Source organism: Apaloderma vittatum, unplaced genomic scaffold (genome assembly GCF_000703405.1).
Source record: "Apaloderma vittatum isolate BGI_N311 unplaced genomic scaffold, ASM70340v1 scaffold21077, whole genome shotgun sequence".
Taxonomy (NCBI): domain Eukaryota; kingdom Metazoa; phylum Chordata; class Aves; order Trogoniformes; family Trogonidae; genus Apaloderma; species Apaloderma vittatum.
Window position 1 is genome coordinate 7,627 of NW_009724790.1, and position 27,551 is coordinate 35,177.

At 47.1% G+C, this 27,551-nt stretch overlaps 1 protein-coding gene across 1 annotated transcript in view; it reads right to left on the reverse strand.

Annotated features, from left to right (window-relative positions):
- Nucleotides 1–27,548, reverse strand: part of MFHAS1 (malignant fibrous histiocytoma amplified sequence 1) — a gene marked incomplete at its 5' end in the record, with an annotated part of 28,150 nt that extends 602 nt beyond the window's left edge. Inside the window, 3 exons of the mRNA XM_009872663.1 lie at nt 25,380–26,286; nt 26,319–27,004; nt 27,278–27,548. Of these exons, the coding sequence (XP_009870965.1) occupies nt 25,380–26,286; nt 26,319–27,004; nt 27,278–27,548 (1,864 nt within the window). The remainder of the gene's footprint in view (nt 1–25,379; nt 26,287–26,318; nt 27,005–27,277) is intronic.
- Between the last annotated feature and the right edge of the window lie 3 nt (nt 27,549–27,551).

Genomic DNA, 27,551 nt, shown 5'->3' on the forward strand with positions numbered 1-27,551 from the left:
TAGATAAAAAAAAGCTACAGATACAAGTCTTATCACTCATATCTGCATACTACAGCCATCCATACCCACAAAGTAGCTGTCTTTCAGTTCAAGCAGAACAATGCTGCAAGGACCCTGCAAAGACCACCTTTTTTTGGGTAGGAACCATAAAGAAGCTGGTTTGAAAGCACTGCCACGGACATGACTTTTGCATTACTTATTTCTCCTTTAGGAAATTCTAGGGACAATCTCAAACCAGCCACAGAGAAGTGTGCTTGACCTTTTCTGAACCTGTATGTTACCTCCTGTTCTGTCCCTGAGCAACCCTGCAATTTCTGAGCTGGAGCTACCTAGGAGCTGGAGAGACCCTGCTGTTCTGTGATGGCTGGACAACTGCAGGGTGCCTCTCAGCCGCCAGAACAGTATTTGGAAGCCGGCAAAAATACTCAAGAGGATTCCCTGACTCCCTTGTCCCTGGGCACGCTTGCCACAGCTGCTGTGGGACTGCTGCTGCGTCCTGTCAGGGCTTTGGGCCACGCTATACTCTGCTGAGCACACAGATCCCAGTTCCCAGCTGTCAGCTCTTCCCTAATGGAGGCAATACCAGCTCCGTACTGAGTCAGGAGCAGCGCGGGGTTCTCACATCGCATGGCATCCCTCTGCTAAATGAGTTGCGTCAACTCCGCCGTCCAAGTGCCAAGTTGGCAGCTCCCCACCGCTGGCATCCTTTGAGTATGTAGTTCAGGGCAAGATGCAGGTCAGCACAGCGAGAGGGGGAAGGCAGGTGCCCAGCTGCAAGGAACACTTCCCCAGCAGCTTGCTCAGAGCAACTCAAGTTTCCTCCTGGCTCCACTTGCCCCAGCAGGGCAGATTGATTCCCCAGCCATTGACGAGTCATCTCCTCGGCGCAGTCCAGCCACAGCTTAGACACCAAACAGCACCAGAAGCACCTCTCGATATCAGTCTGGCAGGAAGGGTCTGCTCTCAAAGGTAGCATGGGATGGCAGCATCCATACCCAGCAAGGGCTCAATTCTTCTGCTGAGCATGCCCACATGGATGCCGAACAGCCCTTCCCAAGGCAGAGGTATCAGGTCACAAACGGCTTGTGCCAGCTAGATCAGTGGCCTCCTTTACAGAGGCAAGATTCCCCTTTTTTTTTTGCACTTGGAACAAGTTCCTCTGCTGTGAAACAAAAAATATCAGAAAAACATCTCCCTCTGTCTAGCTGTGATTGCCAGACACCCCAAGAAAACCAGAAAAGAAATCACACTTCAAAGTAGTACTGCCCAGCTTGTGCAGCCACGGCACAACAGTAAGCACCACCATACCTGAAGCTGCCCAAATGCTGCTTCTCTCCTCCTCACATTGTTTCTCTTCTCACTTTCATGAAAAAGCAAATCTAAAACTCCTTGCTTTTTCCAAAGCAAGAATACATCATGAAAGCAGAGGGGAGGGCTTGGCAAGGAATATGCATGCACAGTTCCTCTTAAGAGATACCTCACTTCTGGGACCAGTAATTCCAGTTTGCCCCCATGGTCTGCAATCTGAATTCACATTTGTTTTGAATATCTATCCTTGTCTCACACCCACACTCAAACCTGAAGTGGCAGAGCAGCTTTTAAGCCATGCAGACACATCTCCCAAAACAGAAGAATCGTGATGGTATTTTGCAATTCAAAGTCAAATCTGCAAGGCAGCGTCCTCAATTATGTGAGCTGTCACACACCGAAAACAGCATTGCATCCCATCAAGCACACATGCCACAGGGCTCTGTGTCCCAGTGATTCCGAGATCTGCAACCCCAAGTTGACTTCCAAACTGCAGTATTGCTAAGAGTACTGAAAACACTGGCTCTGAAACATGAGTCACAAAATCAGTGCACCATTATACGCTTTAAAGGAAGGGCTAATATCCATTAGATCTTAAAACAGAGGAGGACAGTAACACTAGTCTGTCTACTTGAGCCGTCATTCCCATTTCCATCTCCCCACTTCAGAAATCCTTAGACGGAGATTTTTTAAGCAGAGGAAATTGCTGCAGGGTAAAAGAGATGCTTGATTTGCAGGCAAATCCAACATCTCTTCAGTCAATCCTCCTTTTCTTTTTGGCTTTACCTCCCTCTCTAGGTTCTCTCTGGGATAAAGCTCACCTCATTCTGTCCTCAGCCCCATCCACACCTTCTCCAGCCCATTTCTTGCTGACACACATGCTGTGCCCCAGAAGAAAGACTTTTCTAACAGTTACTTCATGAGATACATCAGGCACCAAGTGGGCAGAAGGTCACCAGTGCATAATTCCTACTCCTCTGTCTCTCAGCTAAGGGACGGATGCCCCACTGCCTTCCCACCACAGTGTTCTCGACCCCTTGTCTTTGCAAACTGCTCATCTTCGCTGCACAAACTCATCAAAGCACTAAACCGGGCATAACCACGTAAATCATGCTTCACTGCTAAATAAAAGCCAGTGCAAATCCTGTTGCAACATGCAATCTTCAGAGCCGTAACAAACCAGCACCGAGACAATGCGTGGATACAACTCTCCAGGCCCAGAATCTCTTGGAGGTTTCAGAAACCTCACGTTTCTACTCAGAAATTACTCAAAGTGCAGGAGATTAGAAATAAAAGCTTTCAGGGCTGTGAGGGTGGAAAAAAAAGAGAACAATGAAGTGTTGCACTCATACAAAAGAAAAACCTAAGCACCTGGCTTGCTTGGTTTAACTGTTCAAACGCAGCTGGACAAGCTCACGTCTGCAGCACTTGTTCTGCCCCAATGTACAGACCAGCCAGTCTGTATTTTGATTGCACATTCCTTCATGAGCATGTCACAAATTTTCCTGGAAAACTCAGTTCTGCCTGGCCCCTCCGAAAGGTAGCCTTGCAATAGTGCCCACACGCACAACCCATGTGTCACACACACACCAGTGCCAGGTGGCCCCAGAGAACTTCCGTCCTGGTACTCCCAAACCAGGACACCATTAAGTTTATCCTAGTCTCAACATGGCCTTGGTTTTGATGTTAACTTCCACTGTAGCCATGACGGTTTTAACCAAACTCCAACTATTGTGTCTTAAGGTTAAAGACTAACACAGTTGATTTTCTGAAGAACAATCTCATCTTCCACAAGACAAATCTGAATTGCTAAGATTATTCATCCGATTTAGGAGCATGAGTCCTAATTGCAAAGGCACTTTAATGACACATGCTCACTGATCAAGGCCTGATTTTTAGCTGTATCTAAGTTCCAGTTCAGGTGATAGCAGAAGGGCACACACCAAGCCTGGTTAAAAGCACCTGCAAACAGTCAGCAGATGCTTTACAAGATGCTCCCTTGCTGCCTCTCCATTTATAATAGCACAAATGGTTGGAGGAGTTGCAGTGGTCCCATGGCCACCCTCCTGGCATTTTGGCACAGAAACAGGTCTCCACAAACCAGGTAAAATGTGCTGTACAGCAAGCTAAGGCTGACTCACAAACCAAGACCCTGTCAAGAAACTACCATGGTTGGTCTGGGCTGCAGCATAAACTGCTTTGTAAACCCCCTCAGGTAGATTGGCTGGGCAGGTCATGCTGCCTGCACCATTTAAAAGAAACTTGCTACACGTGGGTGGTCACAGGCAAAGGTAGGAACAAACCTTCAGCTATGCCCAAAGCTCTACCAGAAGGGTCTGTTTCCTCTCAGCATTAGCCAGCTCACGCAAAGCAGATATTTGTATTTCAGCAAGATGTTCTCCACTACTGCTGTTTTATCCCAGAAGAGACACAGGCACAGCCAATTCTGAGCCACCTGTGCTGAGTTCCTGGGTCGGACCAACACCTCCAGCCTGGGATAACTGTACGTGCCAGGCAGAGCTCAACCATGTATCACCAGTCAGGGCACTAGGAAGACATTTCTACTGCCATATATGCCCAGGAACACAGAAAAGCATCGGTGTACGATTTCAGATCAAGTACAGAGTTACACACATAATCCCTTTCGTGCTTGATTTACTGTGATTTGGGGAGGCATGTCTCCAGCAACCAGACCCACATGTGCTGCAAAGCACACTTCACTGGCCTTTAGGAAATACCCGTGAAATGCCAGATACCCATGACAAATCAGAGAGTTAGGAGGGAGGCTGACAGCAAGAAAAGCGAGTACTTCCAAGAGTGTTTGGTTACTCCACGCTGGCAGCCAGACAAGGCCAGCTGTAAGCCTACTTGGCTGCCTAACAGAGAGAAGGCTTTCACATACAAAGAGAAAAATCCCACCTGGACCATTTGCCTTCATGCAGTTCTCACTGCCACTTAGCACACCTTTTCTCATTGCTCCTTTCCTCCTGCTGTGCAGGAGAACACGTTTGCACATTATCAGCCTGATGGTGTTTCTCATTTTCATGCTGTTATCCCTGCTGTCAGAATTTGGGCTCCACTGGGACAACCAGCATGCAGTGGATGAGCAGGACCCTGTCTTTGGCTCTGTGGTGCTGCTTCTCTCTCTTCAGTTTGCTTGGGACCTTGAAGATATATTGTCCATGCTTCAAGACAGGGGCATGAGACAACCATAACGAAGCTGTTCCTACACCCTGCCTTGCCTCAGCACTGACCCACTCACTCCATGTCATGCCCCCCAGGGCTGCCCCAACCACGTGTCCATCTTTTTCAGTCCCGCTGCTCATTTGCTCTTCCACCCCAAATTCCTTCTCACTCCTCCTTCTTGCCTGCTGAAGGCCTTCAGACACCAACCACTGCAACAGGGGCTGGCACGAGATTGTCTTGACACATCAGCCTCAACTGCTTCTCGGTCAAGCTTGTTTTGACTAACGTTTGCTTGTGACATCTCTCAGCACAGCATCCAGCAGTCATGCCCTCAGAAAGGTAGAGACCAAAACACTTCAGCACTGCCTATGTACCAAAAACACATGCCTCAAGCTCGGTTTCTCATAGCAGTCAGAAAGCAGGGCTCACAAGAAGCCCAGGACAACCCTCTGCTTTGTAGGCAGTCCTACCCCCTTTCATCAATACAGCTGCCTGGATGGAGAAGCTACCGCTTTGCCACCTGGCTGTTAGTTGTTCTGAGGTTCAACAGCTGGACACAATTAGATCAAGCCTATCACAGAGGCAGGATGACCTGAATAGCCACATACACAGATTTCCCCCTCTGCTGTAAGCATAGGCAACGCCCTCACACAGTGGGACTTTGCAGCCAGCTCTGCAGTAGATGAGAAATCTGCCAGGAGACTTGGAAGAAGGAGGGGGAAGGAGATGGTGTCTCACACCAAGCCTGCTTCTATTCTATGCCATTTAAATCTTGTCTTCACCATGCTCTGCTTGGATGAAGTGAACGAGTTGCCTCCCGCAAATGTTGCTGTGCACAATGCACAAGCTCATCCTCAGGCACTGCGCACAGAAAATACTGCTCTGTATTGGTATGAATTTTTAATATGCTCCTCACAGGACTGCCTGCATGTCACGCACAAAAATATTCCCCAGAAGTTAGAACTCTGCACTTTCCTTGATTTAATTCTATAGTCCTGAGCGACCTTATCTACCTGGCCTGCTTGAAGCAGAGGGCTGCATAGAGACCTCCAAGTTAGGACTTCATTTTCTTCTCGCTGGAGGCTATTCTCCTTTCAGCAAAAACAACAAAAATAAAGAAAAGGGAGCAGAGAAGAGGGAGATCCACATTATGAACACAAGTTTCATGAGCCTCACTGAGTTGCAGTCTTGGTTAAAGGAGCTTAAAACTAGCAAAGAAAAACAACAACAAAAATCCCAGCATGTCTAAGTGCCCCACTGGGAGAGACCACTGTGAAGAAAAGCAACAGAGAAGAGAACTCTGTTGATAAGCACCGATTGTAACAGCAGGCTGGTGAGCACAGCTACCCATCAGGTACAGTACATGCTCAGCAACAAAAGCGCCTGGGATTAAATACAAGTAAAAAAGAAAGGGAAGGCTTGAAAGCAAAAAGCAGAGTTTGATCTGGAAATGCAGAGTGGGAAATGCATCCAGGCAAAGGACCAACCTAGAGAGATGAGTCCCCAAGATCAGGAGCTGAGAGCATGGAGAAAAGGATGTGGAGAGCAAGGAGGAGGGTTAGAGCTTTACAAAATATGCAAAAGGAACCGATAGTAATTTGCCATTTCTCCTTTGAAGGATTCAAGGTCAAAAATGTCAGCAGTGACACGTTCCTCAAACACAGAGTACTTCCCTGTGGGTGTTCAGCTCCAGTCCAGAGCATCACAGCTGCCAGAGGGGTAGGCTCAGCCTTGGGGCTGCTGGCTGACCCAAACACAAGAGAGCTTTCCAGCTCTTGCACTCACAGCACCAGCAGCCTCTTGAGCTAGCACCTCATCTCTAGGCTTCATAGCTCTGGCTATGGACATGTACCTGCCTCACCTTGGCTATTTCCCCCAGCTGGCTGCACAGGAAAAAATTTTCTCTTAATTCATGCCAGCTGACAGAAAAATGAAACAACATCCATGGTGGATCTCTGGAAGCAGGCAGGAGTGCTTTTCAGCTTGGATCTGACAGGTCTAGATCAAGCTTCAGGACCTAAAGCTGCAGTTGCCCAAAGACCAGAAACCTCAGACCTGCTGCAGAAGCCGCGCTCTGCTCGGCTCAAGCCCAAGTAGCTTTCCCCACCCTAGCTGAGATCACCCTGCACTTTACCTCCTACACAAGGAGCCACCAGGCTAATCACCCTGGCAGGAAGCCTGGGGCCGTGCCAAAGAGTAAAGTGCTCTGCAAGGCCTGTCCAAGAGACACAGGGAGACAGATGCTGTCCCCGGCAATCTCTAACTCCAATTTTAGCGACTCAGGAAAGGGGAGAGGTCACACAGGCTAAAGACTGGAAGGCTTAAGGGGGTTAAATACCTTCCTCCTTCCCCAAGTCATGGCAGGGTCAGCTAGATCTTAACCCCTTGCTGTCACAGAAGGAGAGGACATTGACACACCTTCAGCAGTTGCAAAAGCTCTAGGGAAGTCTTAGGCACTGGATTGATTGTACCTCTGAGTGGAGAACTTGAGTGGAAAGTATTTTGGACACTCAGCTCTGAAGCTAAAGGAGGGTAATTATTCAAAATGACAATTTGCACCTCATTGACTAATTTCCCCAACACGAGTTACCTGAGATCATCCCTTACCATTGTGGCAGTACAAGGTTTCCAAGTATAAAACTTGGGAAACTCAGTGTTTGTCCCAAAACATTAGATCATTATCTTCCTCTCAGGCACACAGAAGCTGATTATAGTTAGAACTGGAATTCAATTAAAAGCAAAACAAAAAATGCCACATATTTCCTAGACCACGCCATTCGGTACTTCCTATCTCCATACTCATGTACTAGAATAGAGAGAGCAGTAGCAAATCACCAAGCAAGTCCATCAAAATAGCTCTAGGAACAGTCACAAAGGTTTGAGCCCTTCTGTCTCCTTCTGACAGTATGAAATACGTACAAGGATGGTTGACATCTACCTAATTCTAAGACAGTGTGGGTAGGTGATCTACCCTCAGTGTGGCTACACAACACATGCAACATCTCTCTCTTCTTTCTGTAGCTCATGAAATACTGAGCATAGAGATCATTTACGCCAGGTTACAACATCACCTCAACAAGAGACGTGCCATGAGGATAGAAGGCTGTGACTTTTGACACTGCCATATCCCTGAAAAAGATGAGAGAAGGTGTGAACATGGTGCCATTTCTCAACTTTGTCCCATCAAACTCAATCTATTTCAAATATTATTTCATCACAAGTAGCTTCTCTTGTCCAGCTTCATGCCTACCCGTTCTCTTGGGCACTCCATCCCTCTTCTCCCTGTGCAATGGGAAAGGTGGGAGCAAACTACCTCCATCCATGAGTAAGCAGAGCAGCCACTGGAGAAAGGAAGGAACCAAAGGGAATGGTAAACAGCACAGCATAAAGGCTCCGGAAAATGAGAGAGGGCACTGGGGAAAAGCTGAAATAGAAAACAAAGCATCCTCCAAAATGCCAAATATTTTGCTCTCCTTCTAATATCTAAATAGCTCCTTGAATTGGCCGGCTGCAACGCAGCACTTCCAGATGACTGCAATACAAAGCCATGAAAAATTGATTTGCTTCATTAACATTTTAGGATCTTATTAGCTGGAACGAAATTGACTGTCAAGGCATTTTAAGGGAGAGTCATGGTGTAATGAGCTCAGTGCAAATTATCCTCATCCCAGAATAGAAATAGGCCTGTCACTGAGTAACCAAGCCCAGAATCTACCTTTTGGTTATTTTTAATTTCACCTCTTCAGCCATATCTACCATTAGCACTCTCTCGTTCTGCCAAGGCAAGGCAGCAGCTGGAGAGAAAGCTGCAGCCAGCCCCGACCTGTCGGTTCTCACCCAGTAACAGCAAGGCACGACTGCACGTGGAGCTTCCACCCAAACTTTACACAATCAGCTGCAGCCAGTCCATACGGCAAGAATTCCCATCAGCCGTGAGCCTGCCCTTCCAAACAGTAATTCCAAAGCTATTACACTCCCATCACAGAGGAGATGCTGAGCCTTCTTTCATCCAGATGATTAGCACACTGATGTCCCACTAAAGGAAAAAAAATATCAAAGAGTTTAAAAGAGCTCTCAAAGTCATTACTATAATAAATAAAAAAAAAAGTTAACAGATATGTTCACCAAGATCTGCATGCAGCTACCAGGACTGATCAGCACCCTGCTGGCTCTGGCTCTCTGGTTTTGGGTCACAACACGTTAATAGCTGGACATGCGAAAAGCCGACCCCTGGAGGGGCACTTCCAAGACCCAGTCCCATGGACTTCCAGCCTTACACAACTCATGAGGCAGGGCCAAGTCCCAGCCTGCCCTCTGCTAAATTGAGAGTTAGGCAAGCCAGAAGAACATTTTCCCTCATAACAGTTTGGCTACAGCATTGCAGCCAGAACTGGCTGATGGTTTTTCTGCCTATGCCAATGCAAGAGCTAGGAAGCCTTGACACGGGTACCGCAATGGGCACTCAAGGAAAACCAAAGTGAGCGGTCCGGCACCTGACACAGACTGCAGAACTCACTGCTGCAACATGCTCGAGATTCCAAAATCTCACAAGTTTTCATGAAGAGACCAGATCAGTAAATGGCAGAGAGTCTTTAAGCATTACTAGAGAGACAAATCCCTGTGCTGAAGATAGACAAAGGCCGGGAGAATGCATAGGACAAGGTTTTTTTTCTCACTTGAGTTTCTCCTTCCCCACAAGATGTCCACACGTGCCATGGCTCGAGGTAGGATCCTGGCTATGCAGCCTCTCTTCTGTTACAAGCATTTAGCGAAGTCCAGCCGGGGAACAAAAGACCTGCAGTTTCCCTTGTATTAGCCTTTTACAGTCTGTCGCAACCACCTCGATAAATAAATAAATAAATGTTTTTACCTGCCTCTCACCAGCCAAGGAAAAGAAGAGCAAACCAAAACACACATGCAAGACATGTGTGAACATGTGCTGCCCAACAGTTTTCCCTGAGATTAAATAAACTCCTTTCTGGGTAAAATTAATTTGACTCCACAAGTTGCTGTTGCCTTAGGGCTGTTTCAAGGCTTCAGTGTGTTGAGTAAACTGAATTGGAGGGAGCTGTATTTTCAAACCTGCACGGTAAGTATTCTCTTCCAGATTGTTTAAGGTGAGATCCATGTACAATACTTCTCTTTAAAGCTATTTTGGTCACTCTACAACTCTCCCTGTTCAGCAAGACAAAAGAATCCACTTAAGCAAAGGAAAAAAAATCAACTTTTTTTTCCCTCTTTATCACCATCAACTAGTCTAATGAGCAAACTTTGAACTCACTGAGTCCCACTCAGGCTCAAATGTTAAATCAAGTAAATGTTTTACCTGTTAATTGAACCAACTTGAACTCATTCATGTTTTTATCTATTAACATGACTTTCTATCGAAGCCACTTTACTGTGGAATTTGATCTATGCATGTGCATAACAGAATTTATTACAGGTTTGTGCTTAATTGGAACAAAATACCTCCTTGACGCTTCTACAAAGCCACCCACTCCCTGCTGGTTAATAACTAACTCCACACTACACGCTGACCACAACTATGGCTTTAGCTGTGTATGAACCTGCAGGATCACAGAAGTTTCCTTAATTACAAGGGCATCGGATCAAACTTGCTTCTCCGCATAGGCATCTTCCCTTTACGCTGAAGTTTAACGAGTACATCCTTAGGTTAAGTGTTTCCTCTTTGCGAGATGGAGTGTGATGGAGATTTGCATGAAGCTACGCGGCTGAAATCAGAGGAGCAGAGCACTGAGAACAGTGGCGACTCTCCTCTTCATCTCACAGGTAAGGCTGGTGTCTTCTGCGGAAGCACGGCTGTAGATGGCAGTGCCCAGGCAGCACTCCACAGAGCTCAGAGCCTGAGTTTCCCGATGCCAACAGAGACGACTTCTGTTTCAAATCTCCTCCATTTGTTTGGTTTAAAGTATTTTTGTTATTGCCAAAATTGCTGTCTTTGAAGTCTGAGTGAGCTACTGGCTTTGCACTGCTCAATGGTCAAGAACAAAGCTTTGCCTGTCCTTTTAGTATTAAGAGCTTTTACTTGTCCCCTTTTCCAGAGGGGATAAGAACTAGTATTTTAAATCTCTTTTTTTTGCGTGTGTGCATGCTGATTCCTCAGCATTTCCAATAATTTAACCATTCTTCTCTGAACACTCTGATTCTCTAAATCCAAAGAGGTGACAAACGATAGCTGTAAATTAAGGCAATAACTAGCTTTTACTTCCAAACACCTGTTCCCCCAGGGAAAGTGCTTATTTATAGACTTAATAGTATAGATTTTTTTACCACCTCTGCTAAAACCAATTCTCACTACTTTTTATTCCGCCACTGGAGTGCCTTCCAACGATAACAATAGCTTTGCTACTTAACTCCTGCAGAGTTCACTGCCTGCTAAATGCCATCTGGTCTGGGGTTCTCAGTACCCAAAAATAAACTGCAGCATCCTTCTTTGCTGCTTAAAAATCGCTTCTGCAGCAGTCATGTTTGCTCCTGAAACAGAAAGGAGCCCTGGGGGGCTGTAAAGAACTCATCAGCCTCCCAGGGCAATAGCAGCATTGCCAGGAGAACACTTCACTCCTCTGGCATCTCCCTCTACCCCTCTGCATCTTCCCAGGAGCTGCTTGCTCCACTGTGGGGTTCTGGGACAGAGCTGAGCTCCTTTCTGGCCCCCAACCACTTGTGCTGCAAACCTGTACTGCTTTCAGGTTCTCCTCAGGCAGCTTTCCACCAGGTGGATAACTCTGACGTACTTACCAGTATGATTATAAGACAGCCCAGCCTTGGCTCCCTCCCCTTCAGCTGTTTCACCAACCCACCGAACTGCAAGCTGGCTGGCTCTCCTCTGGATGTGGCCAGCACCCATCCCCTCAGACGGATCTGTCTTGGGGAAAAAGAACCTTAAACCTTCCCACTCACTTACTTGTCCTGACCAGAAAGGAAGAGACTCTGGGAGATCTTAAGCATATAGTTAAGAAACTCCAAGAGTAAGGACTACTGGGACTGGAAAAGCAGGAACTAGCAGGATGCTCATTCTCAGTTCAAAGTTGAAGTTCAGGCTCCAACCAGACTTGTTTTCTGAGGGGAAGTGAGGCAGATGTGGCAGCTCCAGAGATGGCTTCTGCCAAGGAAGTGGGCAAAATGCTGACACAGAGGAGAAGATAGTACATTTTAATGCTACTCAGAGATCACATTTCATTTTAGACTGTGCAGTTTCCACAATACAATGGCAGAACAACCAGAGAAATAAGGTCAGTCACACAGAAATTCACACCAAGGGCCATTACAAGAGAAGCAAAGAGCATCCCCTCCTCTGCTGTGCTTCGTCCAGGATCCCAGTTTGTTCCGAGATGCAGGAGGCCCTGGAGGACCACCAGTGTTTTGGACATAGAGAGTTTAAAGGGGGAGCCTGGGCCTGACTGGACTAGAAAAAGCACTTCCTCCCCTCTATCAGCACCAAGTTTCCTCTGTGAGGGAAAAATTCAGAGAAAACACAGACCTCCTGGCTACTTCTATTTGCACATATAAGATTTTGCTTGCTTGGTGCTAGTGGAAATGTGTCCCACAGCTCTGGAGTTCACCAGCAGCCTCCTGGGAGCCAGACAGAGGCATTTATGTCTCATGATCTGGTTCCTTCCCACCTCCCTCAACCTCCTGCATTTTTCTTAAACACAGAAGCCAAGAGAACAGTCCTTCAGGCAAGGGAAAGCTTTATTAAAAATGACTTCTGATTAAAAAAGAGTTTTAAATCCTTTTGTAACGATGAGGGGATTATCTGCAACACGCTTCATTATGCAACTGGGGATAAAGTCGCACAGAGCGAGTGGCAAAAATGTCTCCAGCAGAGCCACACCTTTGTGGACATCTCCTAGTTCCAGCACTAACCTGCAAGTCTCAGATGGGGCTGAGCAACAAACACGTGGTATATTCCAGAGAAGCAGAACTATACTGCCCAGCCTCCCTACTAGGGCCATGCTGCCACCACCCACCCCACGATCCAGGGGCAGGAGCGGCCACGCAGCAAGTGAACAGCCGCACTGCTCGGCTTCCACCGGCCGAGGACGCGCAGCCACGCTCACAGCTGCTGGCTTTCCATGGGAAGCATGTTTTTAACACCTGCAAAGCACTCCAACAGAAAGCCAAATCTTAAATTCAGAGCCAGCTTACTGCACTCCCCAAAACAGCTCATCAAGCACCTCCTCTCATTACACCCTTACGGCCCAATGCTTTTTTTTTTTAATTATTTTTAACTTTTTTTTTATCATAACCCGGTGTAAATCACAAACTTGAGCACAGTCTTGCCTTTGTTTGGCCACATTTTCTCAACATTGTGTTGAGCTTCACTGCAGGCACTCAAAAACGCGTGTGTACGTGCCTAACGCGCTAGGCTCTCTGTTGTAGAAGATAGATGCGATTTATTTTAAATAAGGACGAGGAACAAGTTTAAAATAACAGGCAGCTTTAGAAGCTTCATGGCAGCTTTCTGTTACAGAAGACTGAGTAAGGTACTTTTGCTTTGTTCTCCCCGATCCCAAAAGAAGGTTCCCAAACTCTTTTTTCCACCCAAAAAAATCTTTAATTTGGCTGAGCCTTTGAGGCACAAATAGATCGCTTGGGAAAAAGATATACTCAAGACTCAACTCTTGAACATTTATTTCAGCATCTTATCCTAGGGAGGCTCCAAGCTGACCACAGCAGCCACTTGCTGAGCTGAATTATTTGCCCACACAAGCATTGGTTAAGATCCTGCCAAAATCCAGTAAGGATCACCTCGGAGCCTGTAAGGCTTCCTCTGGGCAGACACACGCTCCTCTGAGAAACTACAAGCCTCTCACTTACTCAGACTGGAATGAAAATGTCACCAATACTATATCACAGGCTTCATTGCCAGAATGAGCCAGACTTCCTGTCCAAAATGCCTGGGAGTACAGGTTCAGGTACACAGATCTGACTGGATCTGTTAGCAAGGACAAAGCACATGGGAGCTTTACTCCCTACACAGCCCTCCAGCACCGTCATGGAGCTGCACAAAAGTACCTGGAGATGACCAAAGTTCCAGAGCAAGGCTCACGCCACCTCCATTTTCACCCACCGAACATTTCTGCATGACTGTCCACCAGAAGCCTTAAAAAAAATAAAATTAAAAAATAAAATTCTCGCTCAGAAGATCTCTGGGATAATGCACCAGCAACCAATGGCATCTCTTCCCAATGTCCCAGTTGTCTGCCTTCAGTCTCATCTCAATGTGGAAGCAGGTGTGGGATGTTTGGAAACAAGTCAGAAGGCAGCTGAAACAGCGCAGTCAGCTATATTTTAATATGAGCTCAAAGCTCCACAGAGCCAGCTTTAAAAAAGGAGCTGGCTTTAAAAATAAAAAAGCAAAAATAACTCCTCCCCCTCCCCAAGATAAAAAAATACCCCAAACCAGTAAAATAGTCTGAAAGCTTGAATTATATATTCCTGGCACCAACAGCTCAAGGTGCTCCAGCAGGGCACAATTCCAGCAGTGCACTTTCAAGCTTGGCTCTGTCCTGGTCTGTAACAGGGTACAGTGACAGGGAGTCGCTGTATTAAAGAGACCTGTGAAACCAAAGACATGACTGGTTCCCTCAAAAACTCCCACTGCACATGCAGTTGTCTCCTTACTTTGGTGCCAGTGAAACCCCATGTCCCCCATGCTGTCCTCCTAGAATTCAGAAGAAGGGGGCAGGGAACATGTTAAAATCCATCACCACGGCTGCTCACCACACTTCCAAGATGCTGAAGAAGTTAACCGCTCTCAGGGCGAAGGGCTTATTGCTACCTTTTCAAACAAGAACTCTGAGGCCCAGAGCAAGGTAGGGAGGCTCAGAGACCCTCTTCAGAGTGGACAGAGCTGGAGAGAGCTGAGCAGGACTTGCCAGGGTGCCCTAACACAGCGCTGGCACCAGCTCAGAGTGAGCAGACTGCCCTCAGAGCCCTGAACCTGCAGCATGGCTGCCTTGCTTCACAGAAACAAATGTCTTCTTTTGCACAGTAGCCACCACTTTAGTGCCTAACCAAAATAGATTTAAGCTGTTCCGTAATAAAAATAACAGCAACCACAAAATGTTATGTCAGATCACAGGAGGGGGAAGCTCTTTTTTGATAGATTTCCTAAATTTAGCTGCTTTGATAAAATAAGAGTCATTTGGACGCGAGAACGTTCCATATCCAGTGCGTGCATCGTTATCTGAAATACAAGCATCAAAATCTCTCCCAGACAAAGGAAGAGTCCGTTCAAAAGGAAGATTTAGAGAAACGCACAGGGAGCTGAAAACTCATTTGGTTATGCAATGCGTGTAAGTAGGCCTGGTGCTTGCTGCTGACTCCCTGGTTTGGAAACCTGCCACCACGCACATTCGACCCCATCCAGCAGTTCTGCGTGCAAAACACAGCCGCACACAGCTCAGGCGTAAGAAGCCCCATGCACACCAAGGGAGGAAACACACCCAGAACCCTCTAGAGCCTCCTGCTCTCCTTGCAGCAACACAGACTTATAAACAGGGCAAGTCTGTGCCTCTCTCCCCACCTGGGACGCCCCAGCAGCGTGGAGAGAGGTCGGCCTGCTTGCTCCCCTCCAGCCACAGCACGCTGGCTTCCTGAAGACACAGCTCACATGAGGCTTCCCCAGGAAAACCAACCTGTCCAAAGGACTATTTGGGGACTACTTCAGGCCAGCACTGATCAACTCAGCTCTCACTGCTTGCTCCTGGTCAAACTGCCCAGCAACACGGTGGTGCAAGATTGAGTCTCGCAGAAAAGGTAACGGTGGGACGGAGGCTGGCTGGCTCAGAGCTCACATCAAGGCAGTGGAAGCCAAGCCAGCAGCTGTACCCTCAACCTACAATGCTCTTTAAAACCGGTTTGGGCCCAGGAACAGCTCCCCATCACTGGGCGAAGAGTTTTGGCACCACACAGCTGTTGCTCAGTCTGACATCAGTTTGTCCGGATTTACAATTCACTGACCCCTCAGGCAGCTCCTGGGTGAGTCTGCAATTTGCAAGATGCCTTTCATGCTACAGATTTCACAACGTGGGCTGACCAGCTCCACTGCCTCCTTAGCCTCTCTTCTGTTCTACCTCCTATGGATCCCATCATGACTAAATCTCTCTGTTAAGGAAGGTCATCACTCCTGGGAGCCACTCCCTGCTTCACAGATAGAGAAGAGGATGAGGAATTACAAAAGGAAAGGGACATCTTGTTTTTGTAGCAGCCACGAGTCCCCTTTGCTGCCATATAGACAAGGCCCCAGCTGCTCAGCCCTTTTTGAGGAAAAAACAAATTAATTGGGCATAAGTATCTTGAAATATTCTCTATCACACGTTGCAATAAATAGAGCTGCATCTCACTATTTGTTGAGGAAGCAATCCTGAAAAGTGCAATGGTTAGCAATCTGACAGACAGTTATGCTGGTTTTCCCTATACCGTAGTACATGTCGACAACTAGTGAGTTATACACCATATAAATTCAGAGTGAGGGTAGAAAGATACGAACACAAATATGATACGACTGCTTCTCAGAATGGATCACTATCCCCAGTCATTACTCCATTTTTGGGTCCTGCATTCTTGATTGATCTCAATTTATCTCAGAATTTGAATGATAGTGATGAAAACTCAGCTGTTCCGACACAGGCAAAGGAAATACAATAAAAGGCTTGTGTCAGGCAGTCAGTCTCAGACAGAGGACCCTGCCTCTCCATCCTCCACACCGTTCACTCTGTGTCTGTGTGCTTCAGTTCTGCACGTTGCCAAGTCCTTGCTTTCTAACATTATCTGTTCAGAGAAAAATTGTTTGCCCTCCATACCCGACTGCTTCATCTAAGAAAGAGGCTGCAGCAAGTGAAGCAAGATTAAATAGCCAGCAACAGAGCTCCACAACAACAGCTAGAGATTCAGCTGGATGCTGCTGCACCATGCAGCACTCACAATTGGTGCTGCAGCACAATTTTGCAGTTCTATGTGTCCACCATAATGTTTCAGAGCCCACAGGATGGAGATGCACTTTCTTCTGCTGCAGGAAGGTCACCCTCCACTTATTTACCCTGCAGCAAGGAGCCGTACGAGCTGTAAGAATATTTGTTTTGGGGAAGGTCTTGCACAAATCAGCCTCTCCAGCAGTCCTCTACTCCCAACATTTTATAGATGCAAAGGCACCAAGTGCATTGCACATGTCTCTCAAAATCAAGCAAAACCCAATGACTGTGTTCACCTTCAATATTTTTCCACTGTGCTGTTTCATGTGGCAGAAACAGCAGCTAGATATGCTGGAAGCAAATGAGGTCAAGCACCTCTGTTTCAAGTCAAACTCTGCAGATTTTGGTGCTGTAGAAACGATGCCCAATTTAGTTTCAGGAAACTCACCAACAACCCTGTCCTGATACAGGGCAGGATCTATCCCTTACCACTGCTCACTCTGTACTGGTGGAGAGGAAAACACCTGCTAAAAATGCAAAGAACATGCTCCCTGAGAGAATTCACCACACAGAAACTGGAGAGTTACTATGTACAGATTATTCAAGAAAAGTCTTGAGTGACGTGTGCCATGAACTTGCATTCTAGTCCGTTAGGACAAAACCCGACAATATTAATTTTATCATCAATCACAGCATGAGGTCTGCAAATCCCCATCCTACCATTGTTGTACTTTTGCTTGTTTTATTTCCTGTTATGCCTTAACAGGGAGAGCCTGAAAACTCTACAGAAGGCGACAGGTACACCAGGCAACAGAGCAGGTACCTCTCCCAGAACGGTCTAGGTTTTCTCTCATTTAACACAAATAAAAATCTAAACAGAACTCTTGACAGAGTTCAGTATCCTAAAACCAGGTAAAAAGGAAGATACCCTGGTATCGCTTTCATAAAGGGCTTTACAGAGATCACTTAGACAAGCTCTAACAAAAGCCCAGCAGAAATCTCCCATCATCTCATCAGCACAATTCAGTGCAAACTCGACCCACAACAAAACAGCTCCTTCCTGGAGCATTCAAGCATCACCTCTGAGTCAGCACCTGGCAAAACCAAGCAGGTCTGAACAGGATCCGAGATGCCGCTTTGGTTTGCTCTGGAGGTTACTTGCCTCCACAGTTCAGTTTAGCCTGATCCTCACAAAGGCCTAAGTCTGATGGGCTTTCCCACAGCTCACCTCAAAGCTATTGCCTGGCTCATGCAGAGCTTGCCATGCTGAACTGTCAATCCAACGTTACTGTTACCTTGGAAAGTCTGTAGGGCCTAGGCCAGTTTCACAGCCCTCCCCAGAAGTACAATCAAGCCACAGTTAAAACCAGTAAGTAGGTGTACTCAGTATACATTTGGGAGAAGCACAGTGCTCCCGAGAGTGACCACTGGGAAAAAAAAAAACAAAGCTGAAATTAGGGTTTTGCTTTAAACCACAACCAACTCAAGCAGGCAAGCACTCCAGCAGTCACAGTCCAGTCTGAATGCAGCCTCCATCCACTGGCCACAGACAAGTCACTCCTAACCACGAAGCCTGCGTCAGCCCTAAATGACATTGCCACTGACCATGCCGGCAACCCCATCAGCACTTTCAGGACCAAGCTTTGGCCAGGAAAATACCTCAAGAACAATATGACTTCAGCATCTAGCAGCCTGCTGGGGTAGAACCATAAGCCCTCAAAGACAGTCCAGCTGAACACCCCAAATGAAGCTTCTCCCAAAGCCAACCACTCAGTTGATTCACAAGTCTTGAACACCCTAAACCCCGTTCTTACATCTGGTTCCCAACAAAGAAACTGCTGGAGGACAAATGTCTCCTAGCTGTTCAGCTAGAACAAAGCCTGCATCCACACAGGTGAACTTCCCGCTACAAGCTGTGAACTACATCCACTCAACAACTTCTAAAAATGCCAAGGCATCCCCATCTTCTGCGTGAGACAGGTCCTTCATGCTGTGGTCACCAGGATCCCATTAGCTCTCCCACAGCAGGCAGGGAGGTCACCATACAGCAGACCAAGCAAGCAGGCTGAGACTCCTATAGCCCAGCTGCATTGCTTTCCCAGACCCAGATATGTTCTTAGCCAGCCAAAAGCACCAACATATTTTGTCTGCAGCGGCAGGAGTCTGATCATTATAATTGACAGAGCACTTAAAGGACTCCTTTCACACCCCTTGTCCTCTACAAGCTGTTCCTTTAAAAAGCACATTCCTACATTGGCATCCAAAAAGCTCACCTAAGAAAAGGTGACCATTTTGGGACCAGCCAGCTCGCTTACTTTCAGAGTTGTCCACATCTGCATGGCAAGTGCAAGTATCACTAGCAAGGAGAGGAAGGTAAAAGGAAGTAACTGATCATCTTGTATTCAACCCCTAGACCATAGTTTTCTTTACTCACTTGCAGAGGTTATTTTTCCTCTACTCAGGACAGGTGGAAAAACAGTAAAAAAAAAAAAAAGTAAAATTAGTACTCTGAGGACTTCAAAGAATTCAAACCCAAACGAGAACTTTTCATTAAATTCATTTTCTCTTTTCTCCACCCTAAAACTGTTTATAAGAGCTGAAAAACTACCCTGCACTATTATTAGACAGTCACTAATTGGAGAGCATGCTGGGCTACCACAGCTACCTGCTTAATACCGCAAATGCAGCAAGACACCACAGCATACAGGAGAATGCCCTCATATTTTGTTTTTAAATCGCTATTTGTTTTTTCAGAGCTCTATCCACATCACGAAAATGCAACAAAGATGCAGCACTGTTGGCCATTTCCCACCACCCTCCCCCAAGATGCAAAAAGAGTAAGACTTCGAAATATATCTGCATGTGGGTAATGCACATGATACATCTCGGTTGAACTTACATGGGAAAACTTTGCACACTTGAAGTGTTTTTAGAAAGAGGCATCACACCACCAGCAGTGCAGCATGCTGAAGCAGAGCACAAATCAGTCCTCATGTAATCAATTTACTCTGGAGAGGGAAAGACCTAGATTAATACTTTATCTCACCCCCACAGTCAGTGGCTTTTAAATAGTTTTCAAGCAATGAAACAGAGACTTATTTGAACATCGCTTTTATAGGTCATTTCCTGCAAAGACAAATTTCAGTGACTGTAAAAATAAAAAACATAAACCAAACCAAAAAAGTAATGCATTAAAGGCCAAGAACTCTGCTTTGCTTCACTAACCAAACCAAAAAGATCCACTCAACCAAATCCAGTGTTTCCCTGGTTCAGTGATAGCAGCTCAAAGTCCAGAGACCCAAAGCCCAGAGACAACTCCTGGGGGAATGGGGCAGGGCAAGAGAAGCTCTTAAGAAACAAATGAAAAGAATTTTTTTGTACCGAACTGACATACGAGGAAACCTTTCCTTTAGTAGAAATGCGTAGGAATATTTTGCATAAGGAAGAGGATTCCTTCAAACAGTGTTAAATATGCACGTTGTCATCCTAATTTCAAGTAATTTTGGCAAGTTCCACACTAGGCATCCTAAAAAAGCACCCCCAAACACAGACAAAGCAGTGCACACAATGGAAGGTAACCAGACACAGCAGACAGCAGGACAGCTTTAAGAAAGCCATTCAAAGCCTCAGCCTCTCTTCTGGCATCCACAGTTGAGTTTGTTCATCCCATTCCTACGTCATTCCGAGCCAGACCATTAGGCATGAACCCAGCTCTGCACCAGCTACTCCAGTAGCAGGACCCAAGGACTGGTTCCCACACCTACAGCCCAGTCAGGCACAGTCCCAGGGCAGCCATCTGCGCCGCACACCACACTCAGGCAATTTCTCTGCCTCCTTCAAGATCACAAAGTGTTTGTTGTCGCTCTCCTGAATGTGTTGTTTAAACTAGAGGATGCCCTACCACAGCCACCAAGCAAGAGAACCTCAAATGTTCACCATGCCACACACGGCTTAACACAGAGGACATCTCTAAAAAAATCCCTGTCAATAAACAGAGTGTGTCTCTATCCCATTACATAAAGTCTCACCACTCGGGGTTGTCACTGCAGCACCACAGAAATGATCTCTTGTTGGTAAGCTAAATAATCAATGTTAGAACTTCCCCAAATTCAGCAATCAATCTGTTCTTTCTCCTGAATCACAGGGTCACATTCAACTTTCTCCTGCCACCCAGGCCATGCATGTGCAGTGTTCCCACCGTGCTCAAGTCTTGCCCTACTGTCTCTGATTACACCATAGCACTCTGCTGAAGCCCCAAAACAGCTGCAGCATCTACTTTGAAAGTCAGGCAAAAAAGACTCCACCCTCAAATGGGGAAAATAAAAGGCTGCCAAATGGTAGCATCAGGCTCTGTAACAAGCAGGTGTTGCTATATTGCAATTGTCTATGGAAAAAAAAGAAACACAAAAAACGACCAACTCAGCTGCTTACAATTTAAATACAAAAAACCAGTTAGATACCTGACATCAGCCTTTCATTGAGAGGCAGTTCAGATTTTGGAGCAACTTCTGAGCCCTTTTGACAAAACCAGTCCCACCTGCTCACTCCTCAGCTTGCATGGGACTTGACAGCATGACACATCATGGGATCTTCCACCTCTCCATCTCCTGACTTCATCCCAGACACCAAAGGAGTTCATTCTTGCTGTTGACTACAAGGCAGGGATGATGAGCGTGGATCACTTCAATTCACATGAATAAGGAGGCCTAGAATTAGCCCTGCTCTGGCCACAACACAGTCTCGCAGGGGAACTATGCTATGATACCTCCATCTGTACCCCTAAAGGTGACTGGCACATACTTCTTGCTTCTGATTACCTTTGATATACGAGGCAGCCAGAGTAGAGACTCATGATTTCTCCTCTGTTCCAATACCTTAGGAAGGGGGCAGCAAGGCAGGCAGGACACGCTTACTTCTCCCCAGGAGATCTCTTGCCAGTCCTCCAGCATCTCTCAAAGCCTCCCAACAGCTTTGCAGCGTTCTTTTGGAGAGGGGCTCCTAGGCTCACACACAGTATCTTTGCCTGTGGCTTTCTATTTGTTTTCACATTTTTAATCTGTAAAAACCCAGATTATCTTGTCTTGCTTGTGACAGCATTTTACCTGTTTTAACCACAACAGACAAAGCCCCTGGCTTGCTTATGCTTATGTTCATATACATAACTTCGAGGGCAGGAATAAAGGAAAAGCACTGGTCAAACATGATATCTCTTACCTCAGACACCTAGAGGATGACATATCAGACATCAGGACACCATAGACCAGAGCTTGGAAGACCCTGGAGTGGCCCAGACCCAGTGCAGAGAAGGGGAGACAGCAGCAGAGCAGTTAGCAGGTGCATGTGAAGGCAGGCTTGGAAAACTGAGCCACATTTGTCCAAAGCACACTTGTCTATTATCAGACACGGCAAACCACCACCACCTCTCCAACACCAAGTCACTTAATAGCTTATGGGACATGAACAACCTAAAAGCCCTTCAGTGTACGGGCTAAAAAGAACATCATATGCAAAAATCACGGCATTTCACAACGTCTGCAACAACTCAATTGAGGTCTCATCTTCTTTGAGCGGCGAACTATTCTTGTTGGTCCCTCCAAGCAAGGATATGCCTTTCTTAGACTGACAGCGATACTTTTATTTATATAGAGTGCAAGACCACAAAAAGTTCAACATAGCAGTTATCAGCCAAGCAGATGACTGCAGCCTCAAAGCACACTGAGATTCCAGCTCAGATGCCAATTCAGTTACTACTTCACCCAGCTACAAAACTGTTTCAAACATCAAAACTTCCTTAAAAGGACCCTACCAGGGCATTTTTACATCACTTTTATCCACTATTTGTTTGCCATAAACCCTCAGAAGATTGACTCCAGGATCTCAACTCTTATTAACCATTCCTATGTGCACTAGGATAGAATGCAAGCACTCTGTCCTTAGAGAATTGCTGCGTGTATTATCAGCAGAAGTTACAGAGCGTGCATGCAAAGGACTGAGAGGGAAGAGAAGGACAGAAAAAGCAAGGATTAATCCTCCACTCATGAACAACCAATTCCTTCTTTGAAGGGGAATTCGATGAAAATTTTGGACGACCAAAGAATGCACCACCGGTTTCATGAATGATGACACAGATTGTGCAAGCAGACACATAGCCAGACTGCACTTCCATTTTTGAGCACAAATTTGGCAGTGTCTCCACAGAAATATTTCCCTTATTAAGGTCAACAGGCTGCAAAGCAGTTCTTCAGCCCAGTCCTAAAAAGACCACAGCCCTATTTAATAATCAGCAGCGTTGTCACTGGCCAGGGATTTCCGCTGGAAGAGCTTGGAAAGAAACAGACATTTCCCTCACTACACATTTTTGTAACGTTAGACCCATCTCATTCCTACACCCTGTTAAAAATTACACCAACCAGGTTTCACTTGCACAAGAGTCAAGCCAGCAGCACAACTAAAACATGCACACCTCTTGATCCACAAAATCAGGAGAGGAAGAAAAAAACGAAGAAAAAAAAAAAGGCTTCAGCTTCTCGACTGCCATTTATGGGCTCCTAAACAGTCTTTTATTCATAGAGCAAATACACAGCAAAGAATATTTTAGATTAAATGCAGACATACAGGCCATCTCAAGCTAAATGATGGTTTACGTTTTTCATACAATCCAGGCAATAGCTGGGCTAGATTTAAGCATCATCCAAGAAGACAAACAGGTTTCTCTATTAACTGCAGCCTTTAATCACTCTTTAGCACTTGCACACATCAGCCCTGCCTTTGAAACACATTTGTCTTCTCAGCATGCTCTTCTCTCAGCTAGACTCGCACAGTATTTAAGACAGTCACCCCTTGCTCCAAGGCAGGGCCACTTGGGATGCAAAGTCCTGTGCCCCTGGCAGCAAGGCCCAGCCTCTCTCCCCTGGAGAGCTTCAGAACTGCTGCAACCCCCGCTTCCAGAGGCAGCATCACCCAGGTAGCATTTGGAGGTCTGGCACAACAGCACCTGCTCCTCCCATGCCCAAAGATGCACTGCTTACCTTTCTAGCACATTTACGCTGGCTCCTAGGTGAGAGGAAACCTTTCCTACCACTAAGGAAATATATATGGCAGAGCCAAATCCAAAGGAAAGGCCCTTCACTTTCGATGTGCCCTTATGCTTCCACACCTGCTCTGACTGTCCCCAGTCAGCAAAGATGCCCGTCGCCTGCAGACAGCCGAGCTCATCTTCACATTTCACTTTTAAAGCACCATCTACTTACCAGGGGAAAAAAACCCAAACCATCAGCCACAAAACATTAACACACACACAAAAATAAATAAATAAAACATGTGACTGCAGAACTGAATTATTCATAAGCTAAAGCTTCAATAGCCACCCATCCACCTGCACATACAGTTTGCTGCCTTTGCCGATTTTGGTGGGGGATTTTTTGGTTGGTTGGGTCTGAGGTTTTTTTGCATTTTGTTTTCTTTTTTAAAGATTCTGTGTTTCTTTAGTCTTGTGATTTTTTTTCGGAACGCAGACCACTCTGCCCCAAGCACCATGTCAGCAGCAAGACCCAGGATGCGGATACCATTCACCAACTCACACAACACGGGTTCACCCTCCCACCCCCAGTCCAACGGCTCTTACATAAGCTAGCACAGTTAGAGGGAGATGCAATCGACAAGAGCTAGGACACAGACTGAGGAGCAAACAGCATCTCCTTATTCTCAAGGTCCAGAGGAAAAAGAGAAGAAGAAAAGAAAAAGAAAAAACACCACACTAAAATAACCTCCCAAAACACACCTTATTACTCTCATTTGTCTATGAACTAATTCAGCACCACTGCTTGTTTTACCTCAAATCATACCTCAGTTCCCTTACAGTTTCAGGCTACCTGTAAATAAAGAATGCTCCAACATAGATCTATATGTGTGAAAAAAAAAAAAAAGCACATTTCTAAAATGCTTACAGTTCAGAGTGCACTTTGATTTCATGAAGATATACACACCAAAGCACCTTTCCCACGGCCCCTGCAAGCTCCAAAGCAAACGCAGTGAAGGAAGGAGGACAGAGGTTAGGAGGCAGTACCTGGACGCATACAAAGTGAAACAAATGCTGCTGGAAAACACCACCGACAAAAGCCCCCGACTTTAGAGGTAATATCTTGAAAAACCACCACAACTAGTCATACCCCAGAGGAGAGAGACTATGTGCTTTTCGTTTGATGAATGGGGAAGAGAGGAAGGAAAATAATTGCTCTCAAGAATAGCTCCAAAAGGCACAGCCTGGGAATCGCTTGTAGGTGAGACAGTTAAACAAAGAAGATGGAGTATCCCCCTCTCTTCAGGGAGGAATTATTCTTGCTAGAGACAGGGCTCCCGTTCGAAAAAGTGCTTTTTAAACAGGGCTATGGAGACCAACACACCCATTGTCTACCAGGAGGACTTTTCCTCCATTCAGAGAGGCTGCAGCACAGTCCAGGTTTTGGGGGTGGAAAGCAGGAGGAGGACGGGGCACCTTCGGTTTTCTGGGCATCTCTATCTGCATTTACAAATAGCTCAAAGGAAGAGGGAGCTGCAGGGTACAGAATTAGGAAAAGGAAACAACACAGTGCCATTCACAAGACTCAAAACAAGGAGAAGGACAGGTCAAAGCCTTTTCAACAATGGCACCGCTAATGCTCAGGGCCAAAACCCAAAAAGCAGAAAAAAAAAGCATGGACAAAGGGGGATGTAACATCCCTCTCATCTCAGAATACGGTTATTTTAATCCTGTCTCCTTGGAGCTACCCTAATATTTTCTCTCATGACTCAAGCCACCAGGGATGGGAGTTAGAGCAGAGGAGAAAAAAAAATAAAAAAAAATAATAAGAAAAGAAGAGACAGAGCTAAGACTAACACCATAAAACTCCCTTCTAAAAGTGGTAAAGTTCCAGAAGAGATGAAAGGCAAAGCTGAGCTGTGCCTTACCTGGAAAAGCGTGTGGGTTGGGTGACCCTCTTTTAAGGCACTTTGAACAAAGGACGTGCACAGTGTAGTACAGGACTGGCCATTCCTGGAGCAGGACATTCAGTTCTTCCACTAACGGGGTAATAGCTTGCCAAGCTGTCCAGATATTTGGTAGGGACGCGTGACTAGCGATAGACAGAGTATCTGGCTGCAGAGCTCCCCTGGCAGGCTGGTAACTCACCACCACGGGCACCTTTCCCCGGTAGGCATAGATCTGGTATTTGCCATCTGACCGCTGAACCACGTGGCTGTTAATCTGGACGCTGTAGCGGGCAAACAAGCCGGGCGGGAAAATGAATGGAAAGCTGTATTCAATCTGCAGCTGCTCGACCACGAAGGACTGTCCGCTCAGGTTGGTGCCATTGATCCATGCCTCCGCATGGGGCACCTCGTTTTTCACGTAGCAGGGAAACTTGTACCAAGCGGCTGCCCCATTGAGGGGCTTGCATTTGGGTTTGTTGACACAGTAACAGAGCCCCATCTTCTCCAGCAGCTCCAGGATGAGCTGCAGGTCCTCCCGGCTCTGGATGTGGGGCTTGAGAAGGAGACGGATCACGTGCGCAGGGAGGAGACCATGCAGCAAGAAGCCCTCCACGTAATGGTGGAGCTGAGTGGTCCTCAGTTCGTCAATGTGAGTGTCACTGAGCAGTTTCTGGAGCAGCACGGTGGCATCCCGCTGGCAGAAGACATTGAGGATGTCAATGAGCCGCGGCAGGTTGTGGAACACGTACTCCCGCAAAGTGAGGTGCTCCTCAAAGTAAAGCAGCTTCCCGCTCTCGTGCAGGTAGGACAGGGCGCTCTGGAGCCGATCCTCCGTCAGGCCTGCCTGCAAGCCCAACCGGGCAGAGTCCCACCAGCTAAGCCACAGCTGCTGAGCTTGCGGCTGGACAGGTGCTGAGCTTGCGGCTGGAAGTGCAGCTCCTCCAGCACTTGCCAGGATTTGGGCAACACTCGGTGCAGGTTTGGGAAGATATCCCGGTGCTCAGCCACCGAGAGGAGCTTGTCCCGCAGGCGACGCACTTGGCAACGGTCCCGGCAGCTGAAAGGCAGCACTGGAGAGAGGATCTGTGGGCGGTGGTTGAGAAGGTACTGAAATTGGGCTTTCTTTCGCCGCAAGTTCTTGTCCGAGACCCCATAAAAGGCAGCGTGCGGGCTGGAGCAGCGCAGGTCAAAGTCCTGTCCCAGAGCCTCATCCACCTGCTGGACCAAGCTCTGGAGTCCCTCAGCATCCCTCTTCTCCTGTTGAGCGATCTGGTGATGGATGTCGAGGCACTTCTCTTCCAACTCCCGCTCCGCACAGAGGTCAGCATGAGTTCCCACCATGCACACCACAGCATGGGGCACCTTGGAACCAAGCCAGTGCAAGAAATAGCCCACAGAGGGGTAGAAGTGCTGAGGGACGTAGGCACTCAAATTCACCACCAGCACATACAGGGCCCCGGGAGAGAGGAAGAAAGACTGGATCACATCATAGCTTGGGTCCCCCGCAAGCTCATACACAATGAACGTCAGCCCCCTCTCTGCATCCGCTGTCCAGTCCATCACTTCAATGCCCTTGCTGCCTCCCGATAGTTCCAGCCCTGATGGTGCATGAGGAGCATTTGGTGGCAGCAATGGTGCAGGGCACAGCGTTTCCCCTTTCACTCGTCGAGAGGGCACGTGAGAAGGGATGTCCTGCCGCTCAACGGGAAGATGTTCCAGCTGCTGCGTAGCAGGTATGCGTGCGGAGGAAGCATCCTGGGTCTCCAGGAAGGGGCAACACCCAAGTGGCATTCTCCCAGCGTCCTGTGGCTGCCCAGGGCACCCTCTGAGCTGGGTGCTCCTCGCCTCCAGGCTTCCCATGTCCTCTCTCTGCCCATCCTCCTCCATGAGGCATCGTCTCAGGAGGGTCTTTCCCGCATCCTTCAGGCCCATGAGGACCAGCTTGAGGCGGGGCTTGAGAGCAGGCTGGGAGTGGGCCAGCTCCTGCTGGTAGGCTGCAATGTAGGGGATGCCTTTCATGCACACCTCATAGGGAGGTTGGATGAGGGGGTTGTCTTTGATCTTCCACAGGGTGACGCGGGAGAGCTGCCCAAAGCCCTCGGGCAGAATGGCAATCTGGTTGCCTTGCAGGACCAGCTCCTCCAGGCTGTG